This window comes from Gracilinanus agilis, chromosome 5 (genome assembly GCF_016433145.1).
Source record: "Gracilinanus agilis isolate LMUSP501 chromosome 5, AgileGrace, whole genome shotgun sequence".
NCBI lineage: Eukaryota > Metazoa > Chordata > Mammalia > Didelphimorphia > Didelphidae > Gracilinanus > Gracilinanus agilis.
The window spans coordinates 154406226-154422918 of NC_058134.1; the positions used below are offsets into that span (position 1 = coordinate 154406226).

A 16693-nucleotide genomic window follows, 5' to 3' on the forward strand; every position below is an offset into this window, starting at 1 on the left:
ATCATACAGACTGGAACTAATCCTATTTATTTACTAAACTTTTTAATGGTTAAAAGAATTTAGTAGAACCACTTTTTGTAACTCATGTTGATAGGTATCACTAATACTCACTTGATACATCTGAATACATAATAAATAATTCTAACAGTGGCTTGTATACAGACCAAATCCTTATTTCTGCCAGTAAAGATCGTTTCCTGAGCACTCAGGAAATGTTTTGATATATTTATATATATTTTTATGTAATGGGATGCACTAATTTGTCCTAATTATTTTGGGTTGATTTTATGCCTTGATAATGGCCCAGATTTTCTTTTTCTTTTTCTAGTTTTCTACTGCCTTTTAAAAGTGACAGCTGAAGAACATAGGCAGGAGGGCATTTATCCAGTGTTCTTTCCCTACTCTCAGGAGTGGACAGATAGTATGATTCTTTGATCTTTTTTATCTTTGATCTCTAGGTCAATCCTCCATCACCATTTGGGGCTTGCTCCCCTGAGGTCATTTCTTCTGCCTCTTTTGTGCCCCCAAGGAACAATGCTGATTTGGGTAAAATTCAAAATAATTTTAAAGGGTAATAATAATAATAGTCAAAAATGATATTGTAAATGCAATCTCCATTGCAGCAGTATAGTCAGTATTAATCATCTCAGAAGTATGCTAGCAACTGAGCTTTATGATAATGATAGGAGCCCCTTTACTCTGTGCCCTATTTTCATTTTCCACCAGATTATTGTCTCACTGAAGAAAAAAGTAGACTTAAATCACTGGAGAGCAATATTAATAAATTTGTATAATGCCTATTGAGAGCAAAAGCTACGTTTCTCTGCTAATGTATTCATTCATTAAATAAGTATTTATCTCTTTAAGTAATATATTGATGCTTTTTTATACTTCCATCCATTTCTGAGGTAGATCCACTACCCACCCATCCCCTCTGTTGTAATAAACATAAAACTGTTAAGCAGTGGTTATCTACAAAAGGACTTTGACAGTACATGTGATATCCTACACCTATAGTTTCTCATCCCCTAATGATAGGAATGAAGTGAAATACTTTTTTTAATTTCATTTTTTATATTCTGAATTTGATTAATCATACAAAGCAGAAAATAAAAATTGTATCTTATTCCAAACCACAAATATCTTTTTTATGTAGCTTGGTTTAAAAAAGTTATGATGAATTGACCATGAGACTTTGAAAGCAATCCTGCTTACAACAAGCTTACAAAAGTATTTACTGTATTTCAGGTGCTAAACTAGGCACTTAGGAAACAAAGAAAGAAAAGGAAATAACTCCTGATCTCAAGGAGATTTTATTCTAAATCCTTTGGGCTTCAGTGTTCTAAGCATAGTCTTCTGCATGCAGTTGCTGCTCAATAAATGCTTGTTGGGTAAGAAGCTAGTGATGGGAACTACCCCAGAGGATCTACAAGTTATCTGGGCATGTGCAAAGTAGAAACTTCCCAAATTTGTACCTCCCAGTTCCTGCCTGCCCCTCTCTTTCTGTGCTTCCACAGGTATCCCTGCTTTATAAATATCTGGCTTAAGGAAGGAAAGAATGGCTCTTTCTACATTTTTCACTGGAGAATTACTAGACTCCATTTATTCATAGTCTATTGATTTAAAATCCCTAAGTCCATACCAGCACTAAAGATGCATGTGTTCTCTCGGTGATTTTTGGCTTCAGGTCTTCTTCTTCTTTTTTTTTAACGTGGATGATTTCCCTTTTAGCTGCTGGAGTGTTATTACTGAAACGCTTAAACTCATATTTGAAACCTACATAAACACAAATAGTAATAGCAATAATAATGCTTGTAATGAGAAATAGTTGAGGGGTCATGATTTTCTCTGGTTTTAAAATGTGAATTATAATGGACTTTAGTTCCCTTTCTAGCAGTTGGAGCTTGTGGCAATTTGACTAAATTGTGGCAGTGGCAGGCCTACCTTTTGTTGAGTAAATTTTGCAGTAAATAAATTCAGTTTATTTCATTTCCACAGTAATATGTTTATTCCTCGGGCTATTTAAACTGCTTGGTATTCAAAAGGCAGACAAGATTCCGTATTCAAAAGGCAAACAAAAGTGCAGCAAGGGTTTGTTTGTTTTGTGTTGGGTTGTTTTGTTTTTTTTTTTAAATTGGCAATCTGGAATTTTGCTAATGCTTTTTCAACTCAAAATTCTGAATTGTGTATGAAAAATCATCAATGAGAAGTTGCTACCATCAAGTAATTTGATTTTATATTTCCAATTTACCATTAGATACACAGACATATATCTATATATATATTATATGTATACAATCTGTTATTTGGAGAAACATAATAGTGCTATCATGTCACACAGTTTTCAATTTTAAGGGTTTCTACATATGTTAATGGCCTTTTGTGCAAGCAATATAGGAATAGCCTTGAAATGATTCCAGTTTGTTAGAATGTATAGTTTTCATGAGCAAGAAGCTAGAGTAAAATACAAACATTAAACATCAGAATTCTTTTCCTGCTAGACTTGCATCTTATGGTGTTCCCCACCCCCACCCCCACTCCCAGAATGCTATCAGTCCCTTGTTGTGAACATTAAATAGAAACTAAAATGGATAATACTGGCTTTATAATTAGTCATTTCCAGGCAGAGCCTACTCTTCTCTTCGCACCACTGATAAGAATTGAATTGTGTCTCTACATCATGTTTCTGGTCTGCTGTCACAACCTGGCAATCTATATTCATAGTCTTCCAATGCTAAGCTCATTGCCAGCTTAACACAGATACTGAAAAAAATATATGCAACATCCTTAGCCTTTTGAGTCTTTCCTATTTTCTGTTTGAATAACTGATAGAGCAACTTCACAGAGTGGATAATAGTACAAGGTATCTACATGACAAGTTTATGAGAAGATAGTCAGTTTCATTATATGCATACCTATATGTCATTATAATTACATAGATGTGTATTATTTATACAAACATGCTCAAGTTGAAAGACAAACCAGTCCCATTTCCCCCTGATATTTAGAGCTTTCTAGCTTTATGAACAAATAATGGTTATAGTCAGTTAAAAACATTTCACAAAAATTAACATTTCTTTTTCATCAACAATATATAAAATGCTGCATCATATTTTTCCATGTGTCTTTTCATAGAAAGTGTTACAGTTCCACACATTCATCACAAGTAACATCTTTTTCCTATACAAAGAGAGCAATTCATATTTGAGTCAATTTAAAATTTCTTAGACTTCAAATAAGTATTTTTATTTTAAGTCCTTGCTTATGCATAATTCCAAATCCTCATTTCTTAAACAAGAAAAGTGATATTTCCATGTAGTAGAAATAGTTTGCCTACTGGTTGTAAGACACATGCCATTTAAGCATTTGATTCTGTTGACCATCTCTTACCCCTCTTCTCCCCAACTATATTTTCTGCCATTTTGACTTCTGTTACAATACTCTGCTAATTTTTCCTATATCCCAATTTTCTCCTTTGTAACTTATCTTCATACTCTAAATTACTTATATATTTCTGAAAATTTCTGTCTTTATCCTATTCAGTTCTTCATAACTTTTTTTCTAAGCTTCAGAATTGTACATCTATTGGACATTTCCATTTGTAGGACTCACCAACACCTTACATCTCATATGTAAAATAGAATATGTAATATTTTCTTTCAAGCCTACTCTTCATTCTGACTTTCTAATCTGGGTCAATGGTTGCTGATCTATGATGACGTTTCCACAAGGGAAGTTCCCTATAATGATGGATTCACAAATCCAGAACAAAAAAATAAAATGTTTTGAACAATGGGACAAAAATGAAAAATCCTTGACTTCAACTAGCTTACCTTCTACTGTAATTTGAGGAGGGATGCCAAATATATATTGTTAAGTAAAAATAAAGTAACTTGAGGCTAGAGGGAGAACCGTGCAGCTCAGGAAAAACCATACATAAATGGCCATACCTGAATTGAAACTTGAAGGAAGATAAAGATGTGGAGAATTTTAGAGGATAAAAGGATATAATGCAGGCATGATAGTGGTGTTATAGCCTTTCAAAGTGTTTAGTGATAATGTTTGGTAAATAGCAAAATATCGCTTGAATGTAGGATATCTGGAGGGACCAAAGTGAAGTAAATCTAAAAAGATAGTTGGAACTCAGATCGCAGATGGTTTTAAATGCCAGGTTGTTGTAGGTATTGCGCTAATGCCAGTACCCTCTTAGTTGAAGTTCAGTGTTAGGATGAAAGGCACTCATAAACCACTAAACATTTAACAAAGAAGGTTTACTTTACTCTAATTGATCAAGGGCATATAAGAAGGATCCAGTGGTACCCAGATCCTCTGGACACAAATCTCCTTGTCTCCATCTAGAAAGTGCCTCTGGACAGTAAATCATGAGAGTATGGAGACTCAGATGGTATCAGTTGCCCATCAAGACTGAAAGGCCCTGAATGAAAAAGGCTGGAACCTTTTATGACCCTATACCAATTGGATCAGTGGTGCTGGGGCCAATCAGGTTGATTGGGGGTGGAGAGGAAGATGTCTCAGAGTAGTCATAGGCTGGGCCAGGAAATCACCAGTCCTATTACACAGGCTTTATAATCTACATTTTATACAAGAAATAATTGAGAACTATTGAAGTAATTTTTACTTAAGACTATTTTTTAGCTGTGTAACATGTTTTTGAGAGAGGAGAAATTAGAAGCAGCAAAACAAATTAGGAAGCTCTTACAATAGTCTTAGCAAAAGGTGACAAAGACCTAACTAGGGTAGTATGGGTATGGGGAGGGGATAAGAATAGATACAAGGGATATTATGGACAAGAATTAGCCACTGATTGAATATGGGCTTCCTGAATCACCAATTTGCTGCCCATTTACCAGGGCACTTTATGATCATGAAAGTCTGAGAAGATGTTTTCTCAAATAATTTGGTGACACAGCATAGAAAGGGTAGCATACTTCTGTGGAAAGAGGACTAGGATTGGATTTAAGGGACCTGATATTAAATCTTGCTTCTGCCACTTACTATCTATGACTTTGGGTGAGGCACTTTAAACTAACTGAATCTCAAAATCTTCATTTATAAAATGAGTGAGTTGTATTGAATGACCTCCAAAGTTCCATCCATACCAAAATCTATATTTCTTTAGTTATTGGCTATAGTCATCTAATTCAGGGTAATAGATCTAGTGGACACCAAGGTGAGGAGGCCTCTAAAATCTGACCCAAAAGAGATGTTAAACCTATAACTCTATATCTATTTATTCAGTGATGGAAGTTCTGATGCTTAGCTCTCTTTTATAGTACTGTTAAGAGTTGACCTACATATAGGACTTTTGATTTGCAAAATATTATGCTTACATCATTATGTAATTTTGGGGGGCCTCATTTAAAATATGAGGACTAAATTAAGTAATTTCTAAAGTTCCTCCTAGGAGAAAGGTATATGATTATAGAATATGGTGTTAAGCATAATGCTAGGCACATATTGGATATTTACTACAGATTCGTTGTTTGCATCAAAGTCATTACTTCATTATCTTCCAATAAATTTTATTCCTTTGCTTATCTTCCTTGCAAATGCAGATATATTTGGAGATATTTTTAGATATACTAGTCAATAAACATTTAAATGTTTACTGTGTGCCAGGTACTAAGTTCTGGAGATATGAGATACCTTCTCTTATGGAGCTAATATTTCAGGGAAAGACATATAAAAAAGAAGGGGTAGAGAGAGTGGATAAGGGGTACCAAGTTCACAGGCATAAAATCCAGAGGAATAAAAATCTGGACAAGAAATGAGATGACCACCCTGGGTCCCTTCTTTAAATGAAAGAACTGAGGGAAGGTCTCCATTTTCAATCTTCTACCCTCTAGGCATTTTAAAAGTTGATTGACTCTTTGGTTGCCTCCAAAAATGTCATTTTATATTTGTTGCCCTAAATCATTTTTACCAGATCTTCATTTGACCTATAACATAACATGTGCACACAAATATATTACACATGTATTTACATATACATACATAATGTATGTAATACTAAGTATGGCAGGATGCATGAACTTGGTCCTGATTAAACTGAGATCTCTAACTCAGATCTTGAAGAAAAATATAAACATCCCTTCTTATCCTTGGGGAATCCTTTTACTTCCCTGTACTGAACTCTAATACTGACTCTCTGAGAACTTCTTATATCAGAAATTATGGTCCTATCGGTCTGACATAGATACAAATAATTCTGGGCAAACAAGAGTGAGCCCCTTTTCCTAAAAAGGTCAGAATCTGTAATAACAAAGCAAAGGAACTTTAAACCCCAAGTAGTTATACTTGGAAATGCAACCACATAGTCCTGCTACTGCAGGGATAAAAGCCAATGGTAAGAACCTTTTAAATAATAGTTATGCTCCCAGGGAGCTGTCCAGAGTTCTGCCATATGACCATTACATTTTGGCTCTCATTTTGGCTCTTGACTTTATATCCTGATTTCCTTAAACGCTACACATTTTTATTTATCTGATCATTCTATTACTTTCTTTTGTGAGCTGCTTTATAGCCTCCTGAATATATATCATTTCTGTTATTCCTTAATTTATATAAACATCTGGGGAAAGGAATTATAGCTGCTAACTTCTCATTTGGAAAAAAAAGATACTTTCATTTGCCCTAAAACTTCCTTTGCATTTCATCAATCAGCCCTTATTTAGGTTGTCTTTTTTCCCTGTTCATTTTTCCTCTCTTGATTGTCTTTTCCCCATCTTCTTTCCATTTTTTACTTCTTTCTGTTCAGTTTTTATCTACATTCCTTAGGATCCTGCTTGAAATAATCAATTAGTGACATATATAATTTTGATGCTGCTGTTTTTTCTTAATCAGTTTTCTCCCTTTGACATAATTATTTTCATTCTTCTGCCATGCCCTCTCTTTTATTGGGCTGACAACTTTTTGAATATATATGATGAGGTAAAAGTACTTGTTTAATATTAACATTATCCATCAAGATTTAGCTATTCTATCAAGGACAGAGAGACTTTGCATAGTAAATGGGGTAAGAGAAGTAGTTATGCAAACACATTAAATGCTAACAATAACCAATCTTTGATGGTATTGGTTCAGTCATAACAATATGATACATTTTATTTCTTTCAAAATTAAAAATAACAGATATTTAGATTTTAACAATAACATCTACTTATCCAAAGATGTTAATGTGACATGATTACTATGAATGGAATTATTAGTCAGGTATGAATTATAGTTCATACCATTTAAGGTCCCTTCCAACCCTAAGATTTTGTAGATATAAAATCCCATGATAGTTAATTATAACTCTTTGGAAGAGAGGATACATATGATTATTACAGATATATATATATATATNGATGGGCATCCTTGTTTCACTACTGATCTTAGGTAGGCTTCTAATTTATCCCCATTGCATATGATATTTGTTGATGGTTTTACGTATATTGTACAATTAGTTTTAAAACAAAATTTCTATTTCTTTTGTAAGCTGGCCTACTTTCTGGGTCAAAAAACATGGTTTCCATGTTCATTATATTTTTAACTTATTTTACATATTTGATATACTTATATTAAATCTTCATGAACATTCAGAAATATGGACTTTGAATTAATTGACATTGATTTGTTTTGTCACTGAATTAATGAGTAATATATGCACAATATATAGGAAACTCTTCCTCCCAGTTTTAATCAGTGATATGTTATAATTATTTCGAATAGATGTTTTGGATATTCCACTGTCTAACCTTTGGGGTGATAAATATAGTGATAGATAATTGGTATGACTATCTTTCACACAATATCTTCTTGTATACCTACATGATATTTCATTACTTTTCTTTATTGAAGTATTTAGCATTTCTAATTGGCACACTGTAATAGGTCTTTAGCCATTTATCACAAAATAAATGGACATTTGGAATTGCTACAGATTAAGTGCCTGCTCTTTGCAAGGTACTGTGAGAAATGATAAAATGTAAGTTTTAGACTTAAAGTCTAAATAGGTTATACAACATGTAAACAAATGAGTATTATGATAATGACTAAGATGAACTCTAGGTAAAATTGTTATGAGAAAATCTGAAGAGGCAAAAACTACTAACTCAAAGTTTGGGAGAAGAGGAAATCATCCTGAGTGGCATTTGAGTTGGGCTTTAGGATGTTGAAGAAATGTCCCAGACAGATTGATGGAGGTGAATCATTATGCAAAACCACTGAGGAACAACCAGGAATTAATCGTCTTTTGGTGAAATGTATGAGTGTGTGTGGAAAGCAGTAGGTTGAAATAAGGGAGACAGTGCAAAGACTTAAATGACAGGTCAAAGAATGGGTATTTTATCTTACAGGCAGTTTGGAAGCACTGAAGGGTGTTGAGTCAGGGAATGACATAGTCAGAAATATGCCTTAAAATGATCATTCTAGTCTATCTGTAAGAGTTAGATTAGTTAGGGGAAAGACTGGAAGCAGAAAGGTTATTACTATTAGCTGTATGATGATTTGAATCAGTCTAGTAGCTATGTGAGTTCTAAATGACATGGAAGTTTGTAATTAAGACATGGATGAAAGATGTATTATCAACCAAATTTGAGAGCTAATTGACAGTAGAAAAGAGAAAAAAGAAAGGGACGGAAGATTTAGTCAACGACTGAGATTTAAAGATTGAGTGACGTACAGAAAGGTAATACTAATTAACAGAAAGAGAAAATAGGAGCTAGTTTAAAGGAGAAGATGATATGGTTGCTTTTGGGTGGATTTAGTTTGAGGTTCTAGGAAGATGTGGGCACCTAGATGGAGATGTTTAGGGACTTAGAAATATTTAGGCCTGGAGTTAAGGGCAGGGATTGTGGATAATGATTCATTGAAAAGAACACACGACTTGAAGTTGAGAAAGTCATGGCTTTTGATTTTAAATTTTAATTAAATTTTGTAATTGCTAGTTATGTGGGTAGGGGTAAGATACTTTACCTCTCTGGGCCTCAGTTTCTTTATCTGTAAAATGACTATAATAATACCTATAGAATCTCAGATTCATTGTGAGGATCCAATTATATATTGGTAAGGGGACCTTGAACTGGACATATATTAAAACTGTCCCTCATTTTAATAAAATTTGCTAGCTTGACAATTGAGTCCTTTGGGGATTATATGACCCCTTGGCAACTTTCTTCTGGCTATCTGTGACTAAGAACTCGTGTCTTTTAGGTGGCAAAGCTTCCCCTTATTGCTACCGAGCTGGATCTTAAAAGAAGGAGTAACTTCATGAGCTCAGTTATTGACATGTTGAATTTGAGAAACTCATGGGGCATCCAAGTGAAAATGTGCAGTAGACTGCTGGTGATGTAGTACTGGATTCTCAGAAGAGAGATAAGGGTGATAGATTTGTAAATTATTTGCATAGTAATAATGGTTGGAGCTACTGGAATCTCCAAGGGAGATTGTAGAGGAAAAAAATGTAAGGGCCTAAGGAAAAACTCAGGAATACAACTCTATTGTTATTTAGTCATTTAGTTATGTCTAACTTTTTAAAACCTTTACTTTACTTTCTGTCTTAGAATTGATGCTAAATATTGGTTTCAAGGAATAAGAGCAGTAAGGGCTAGGCAAATTAGGGTGAAGTGACTTGCCCAGGATCAGACAGCTAGAAGATGTCTGAGGCCATATTTGAATCCAAGATCTCCAGTCTCTGCACCTGACTCTCAATCTCCCAAGCCATCTAGCTGCCCTCTATTCATGTACAACCCTGCATAGCTATAATTAGATCACAAGTTTTGAACTCAAAGGGACCTTATGGGTGATCCAGTCCAGCCCTTTCATTTTATAAATGAAGAATCTTAGATACATTAAATGGCATGTCCAATGTTACATAGGTTGTAAGTGGAAGCACCAGGATTCAAACCTAGATACACTGACTCTAAATCTATAACCCTTTCTGTTGTACCACATTGTTTCTGAGGTCTATAAATGGATGATGATCCCCTGAAAGCAATTGAGGAGGATTGATCTAACTGGTGTAGAGAGAATCCTGGCAGAACAATTCTTCTAAAATCTAGAAGGAAAGAGTTTCCAGAAGAGAAGGAAAGATGATGCAGAGAGGTCAGAATAGTTCACATTTTTATATGGCACATTATAGCTATAAAACACTTTCCTCCCAATATCCCTAGAACAGTGATGGGCAAACTATTCCCAGCTGGCCAGATCCAGGCCATAGTTTGCCCATCATTGCCTTAAGCAATTCCCTAATCACTACATCTGGATGTGGGGGCACAGTGATTAGGGAATTGCTTAAGGCAGTAATGGGCAAACTAAGGCCTGGATCTTGCCCGCAGGGAATAGCTTGCCCATCACTGCCCTAGAAGAAAGCTTGTACCACTTTCCAAGTAAATTGAGATATAGAGGAATTAATCAACTTAAAATTCTAAAGCCAATCATTAGTGGAATTAGAACACAAACCCAGGAAACTCTGGTGATAAGTCCAGGGCTCTTTACACTGTAATTTGCTGCTAGTTTTCCCTCTTGCATTGAATATATCATGTTATGTTAGGCTATTGGCAGCCTACATTTATCTGGATGTGCAACAATATGGAATTTCTGACTGTTCTTATAGATCCACTGGGTATCCTGGAGTTTAAATTACCAAGTCTCATCCAAGCTGCCTGTGTGGCACTTGCCTTCACCCATACATTTTTGTTGTTGCCAAAAATGATGACAAGCCTTCATTGTATACTACTAAATCAACATTATAAAATTCTATTCTGTTGACTTACGATGGAACCTTTTACCTTTCATCTTGAAAAAGGAAACTTAAAGCTTCATAGAGTAGAAACCATTGTCATTTCATGCCAAAAGTCCTTTGTAATTAATTTCTGCAACAGCAAGCAAAAAATATGTTTCAGGTAGCAAAACATGAATAGTTAAGGAATAAATGTAATAAACTCCGCTTCCTCACTACAGTATAATAACAACTTTCTATTCAGTGAGGAATATACTTCAGGCTCTATACATCAGAAATCTCTTAAGAATATTACAAGTAATAAGTTGATCTTCCTTTCTTTCTCACAAGAAGGACAAGCCTGGCTATCCAATTCTAAATTAGTCTCTCTTTTGTTGAAAAATGTCAGGAAACAGTGCTCCAAAATATAGAGTCATAGAAAGAAATACAGTGCTTATCACTTTCCTTCCTTATGCCAATGAAGGATTGTTTCTCACAGTTTGGAGTGCTTTTAAAAAAGTGTACTCATGACAATGCCAAATCTCCAGCAATGCTTTTGAAATTGTGGCTCAGAGGGGGAAAATATTTCTCTTGAATACTATATTGTTTGGGATTGATTTTTCACATAGAGATTGAATTTGTATATGAATGGAGAAAGGCAGACTGGTTGTCTAAACATGGAAGAAAATGCTTTAAACTTGAATTTTGATCTATTCTAAGGAGTTTCTTGATCCAACAATTTATTCTTTCTTTTCCCTAATAAAGATAGTATTCCTATCACCAATGAACAAAGTAAAGGATGTTTATTTAACAAATAATAAATGTTATGTTGAAAAATACTTAGCATATCATACTTGATATATATAATTAAGTGATTTGATGACTAGTATTTATTGATTTTTGTTTTTCATTTCAGTGACAATTTCCACAAGTACCTTCTTTGATGGCTTACTGGTTACAGGACTATACACATCCACTAGTGTCCAGGCTCCACAAAGCATTGGAGGTGCTAATGCTTTTGGATTTGGTAAGTTTAATGTAGTCAAAGAAAGTAGCCAATATGTATGTTTTCTAGAGTGTTATTATTGCTTTAAAAATCTATTTAAGAATTCTTACACATTCTTTTCCACTTAGGATTCAAATGTGACTTATCTAAATCATTCTTTTTTATTTAAAATTAAGATAAATTTTAAAACGTTAAATTTAATGGCAAATTTCAATAATTATTTTTTAGAATTTAGCAGCGTATAGGCATGGTAGGGGGGCAGGGAATGAAAGTGATTGGTATAAGCATGTCAGTCATGGTCCTATCATTGCATCTTATCTAATAATATCTCTTCAGCTGGAACAATCACACTTGATTCTAGGGCCTGCATACAGATATTATATATTCTATCATTTAGGGGGCTAAAATTCATTTTGACTCCCATGCATCAGCCAATAACCAATCTCATAAGCATTTAAAATATTATTTAATACTTGATATGTGATAACAGACCCCTTAAATTTTTTAAAATTAATTTGTTACTTTAACTTCCATCCTCCTACCCTTACCCCCATTAGAGAAGGCACCATTTGACAAAAAATATGAATATATACTATGCCTTATTTCTATTTATCAGTTTTTTCTCTCAAGGTGGAAATATACAAGTAATTCTTCAAACAATATTTCTGTAACTGTACATGATGGTCTCTTGGTTCTGCTCGTCTCACTCTTCATAATTTTACAAAGGTCTTTCCATGTTTTTCTGAAATTAACCTGTCCATTATATGCCACAGCTTGTTTAGCCATTCCCCAATTGTTAGATATTCCTTCAATTTCCAGTTCTTTGCTGCCACAAAGAGAACTGTTAACCTATTTTAGAATATACAGGTTTTTTGCCTTTTTCCCTGGTCACCTTAGGAAATAAACCTAATGTTGGTATTGCTGAGTCAAAGAGTACACACTGTTTTATAACTCTTTGAGCATAATTCCAGTTTGTTCTCCAAAATTGTTGGTTCAGTTCATAGTTCCAACAACAGTGTGTGAATGTCTTCATTTTCCCACATTCCCTCCAACATTTTTCATTTTGTCCCTTTCTCATTTTATCCAATCTGATAGAGATGGCAACTATTAAAAAGGTGTAAAACAATTATTTCACAAAATTTTGTGAAATTATTTTGCTCAATTGACATTTTTATAGATTGGAACTTCATATTGAGCATATAACTAGAAAATCATTTATTTTAAAACATAGGGAATGCTAATCTACCAAGTGAAGTTGCAAAGTCATCACGTTGTTAATCAGTCACCAATTACAGAAGCAACATGATGCAAAAATCTTTTCCTTCCCTATTCAATTTTAAATATTCCAAGCCTAATATGTCTAGTATAAAACAGAAAAGACAAAGGTATATAACTATTTCCACAAAATATTTATATATTTTTCATGAGGAGAGAAATGGGGTCGATCTATTATATGGCTTGTAATAGTTTGCACTTGCATAGCACTTTATAGGCATTATACTTTATAATATAATCTTTATATAGACAATTTTATATATGCTACATGGCATAGTGGATAGAGTGCCAGGCCTGGAGTCAGAAAGACTCACCTTCCTTTAGTTCAAACCTGACCTCAAATATTTACTGGCCATATGACCTTGGACAAGCCCCTTAACTCTGTCTACTTCTGTTCATCTGTAAAATGTACTGAAGAAAGAAATGAGAAACCACTCCAGTATCTTTGACAAGAAAACCCCAAATGAGTCACAGAGACTTAGACACACCTGAAAAATAATTGAGTAGCAATAACAATAATTTGGTATTATACTTAGAGTTAGGAAGACATAAATTCAAATCCAGTCTCGGACACTTACTAGCTGTGTGACCCTAGACAAGTTTCTTACTGGTTCCCTGCCTCAGTTTCTTTATATGTAAAAGGATGATAGTAATAGCACCCACCTCATAGAGTTGTTGTGAGGTTCAAAATTTGTAAAAAGCACATTATAAACCATAATGTGTTATTAAGGAATTGATGATCTAATTACTGAGAGTATTACCTCCATCAATACGGATGAGATATATATCTTCTTTTCCCACATAATTCTTGTCCATGTTTCCTCATAAATCCACCATAAGGGACTATTCGATATGCTTTGAGATAGGCAATCTTACTTTTCATGGGTGTTAGTGAAGCATTTGGGCTATGTATCCATTAACCCTTTTGTCTCACGATCCACTTTCTTTAGTTATACAATTCCTTGATAAATAGTTACACATTTACTTGACGCGTTTATATGCCTGATTTGTTTTTGTATCTGTTATTTATTGGCAGCATTTCCTTTTAGAAAATGGAAGCACATTTTATCTTCATAATTTTACTTTTTGTTTAGATGGTTAGTGTCAGGCAACATGACAAAATGGGATGGCAAAGAGAAGGAGGAAATTGGACTAGGCAAGAATTAAAATCTGTTTCGGGGGGCTTGAGTCAGGATTTTTACCATGTCGAGGACAAAGATAGGTTCAGAAGCCACACAGATCGAGGAACCCAGGAAAACATAGATACTAAAGGACTATCCAAAGGGGGGATGATCAAAAACTAAGGAAATAGTCAGGAATTAGGAGAGCTGAAAATTCTGAAGAAGGAGAGTGTGGCAAGTATGGGAAGGTAAGCAAGGAGTCAGAAATTAAAAACTTTAATAACAGAGGAAACTCTAACTCATGACATGGGCTCATTTTATGTTTCCTATAAAAGGGAAAGCAAGTCCTAAATAAAGTTACCCCACAAGTAGCATCTGGCTATAGACCTGGGTGAGGTGCTAGAGGTAAAAAAATGTTTTGGTATTTGCCTGTCCAGCTGTTAAGTATAGGAAAAAAAATCCTCCTACTTACATGGTTTTACAGTTTGAAAAGTTATTTTCTCATAACAACCATGTAAGTCAACATAAATGTAATGCTTCCTATTTACCCCCCCCAAGTATCTCATCGTGGGTTTGCTTATTTCTATTCAGTCATGCATTATAAAGGCTCCTGATTTGACATAAAAGGGTGGCATTACTTATATTTGTACAATAGTAGCCCAAGAATAATTATACTTTTTAATTTGAGCCTCAGACTTCAAGCAATTTGCCCATGATCATACAGTAAGTGTTAAAGACAAGACTTGAATGTGAATATGGACTTTTTGTGTACTAGGTTAATGCTCTTTTCCCTATATATAAAGCTACACCCGGGGGGAAGAAAAACATTCAAGATTCATAAACAGCAGAGTTTAAAGATCAACAATTTTGTAGAGGACTGAGAGTAGTTACCTTTAACTTAGGTTAAAAAACACACAAAGAATAAATCTATTAATTAAAACTATTTCAATCCAGCAAACATTAGTGAAGAATCTATCATATGCAGATGATCTGATGACGTGGTTAATTATAAGTAGCACTCGATAGTGCTTTCGTGACCCATCTGGGCATCCATGGGCACAACTCGCTCATATTTAAAGTGGATGGATTTCTATTTATATCTTTGTACTTAAATCTCCCCTATAGATCATTTTTCTGTAGACATAAGCATTCATTTATACTAAGGTCCAAAAATATTTTAATTCTACTCTTCTAGCCTTTTTACAAATCAACATATAGCTGAGAGGAATAAACAATATAAAAGGAAAACATTAATGTTGTAAAATAGCTGAATTTTATCAGAAACCATTTCTTTTTTTCTAAGGTTATTTTTAAAAATGATCAATATCTTTTTTTGTATATTACTTCAATTTTAAATATCTCTCTCTCTCCCTTTCCAATTACTGGAGAGCCAGCTCCTGGAACACTGACTAAAAAATAAATAGAAAAAAACTTACTTCAGTAAAACTAGCCAACACATTAGCTGAATCAATCAGCATATTTAGGATTCCACATTACTTGTGGGCCTTCACATCTACAAATAAAGTAGAAAGATTTATTTTTTTCCTTCTTTTGTGGGGTAACCAGGCTAGAATTACACATCTGTCAAGTCTTTTTTCTTCTTTCCATTTCCACTACAATTTTTATTTTTTTCAAAAACCTTTGCCTGCCTTCTTAGAATCAGAACTGTGTATTGGTTCAAAAGCAGAAGAGCAGTAAGGGCTAGGCAATGGGGGGGTTAAGTGACTTGCCCAGGGTCACATGGCTAGGAAACTAATTTTTTTAAAAAAAATAAGAAACTTAAGTTTTCAATGTGGAATATTTGTTTCACTTTTAGAGACAAAATAAATTATTTGTTTGGAATCTATATTTAACTTTTTGTGATCAATAGTCACCAGAGAGGATTTGCATGGCCAAGAATAGGAAAAGAAAGAGAAAAGAGGAGGGACATAGAAAGGAAGGGAATTTTCTCAAAAGATATTTTCACCTTTATAATATGTTTATCACAATCAGCATAGCATTGTGCAAATTAGGCAATATCTATTCCATCTTCATGATCTTAGAAGCTTAGAGGTAATGAACATCACACCAAGATCATGTGGCATGCCTTGCTTATTGACTGGAAGATGCTTTGAATATTTAATTTACTATGAGGCTCTGACTTTTCAAAGGAGTGTTAAGCAAACAGAAGGCTCTTGGCATTTTTCCAACATATTATAGTGGTAAATAGCATATGCTGTGTTTAACTAGTTCTGATAAATGAGAGCTAAGTAAAGCATTTAATTCCATCTGAATCGTTGATTTTATTTATTAAAGTTTCAGTATGGACTCTGTATAAATGGCCCCATTGTATTAATTGCTTAAAGTTGCAGAAACTGCATCTTGTTCATAAAGTATACATATAAGTAATCAAAATCAAAATCATGACTACCATTTAAGCATGATTTTTTAAGTGCAATTGTATCACAATAACACCAGTCTTTTATGAAAACCAACATTCTTTAAAATGCATGAATAATCATGGCCATACCCAATGGCCAAAACTAAATGAAAATAACAGATATGCAAAGAATGACTGGAAACCAGAAA

The 16693-nt window shown here is 34.1% G+C and overlaps 1 protein-coding gene across 2 annotated transcripts in view; it reads left to right on the plus strand.

Annotated features, from left to right (window-relative positions):
* The window catches only part of RELN (reelin), a 545649-nt gene that overhangs the window by 81869 nt on the left and 447087 nt on the right, over positions 1-16693 (plus strand). For both annotated transcript variants that reach the window (XM_044679411.1, XM_044679410.1), the window contains exon 2: positions 11640-11750. In XM_044679411.1, the coding sequence (XP_044535346.1) occupies positions 11640-11750 (111 nt within the window). The remainder of the gene's footprint in view (positions 1-11639; positions 11751-16693) is intronic.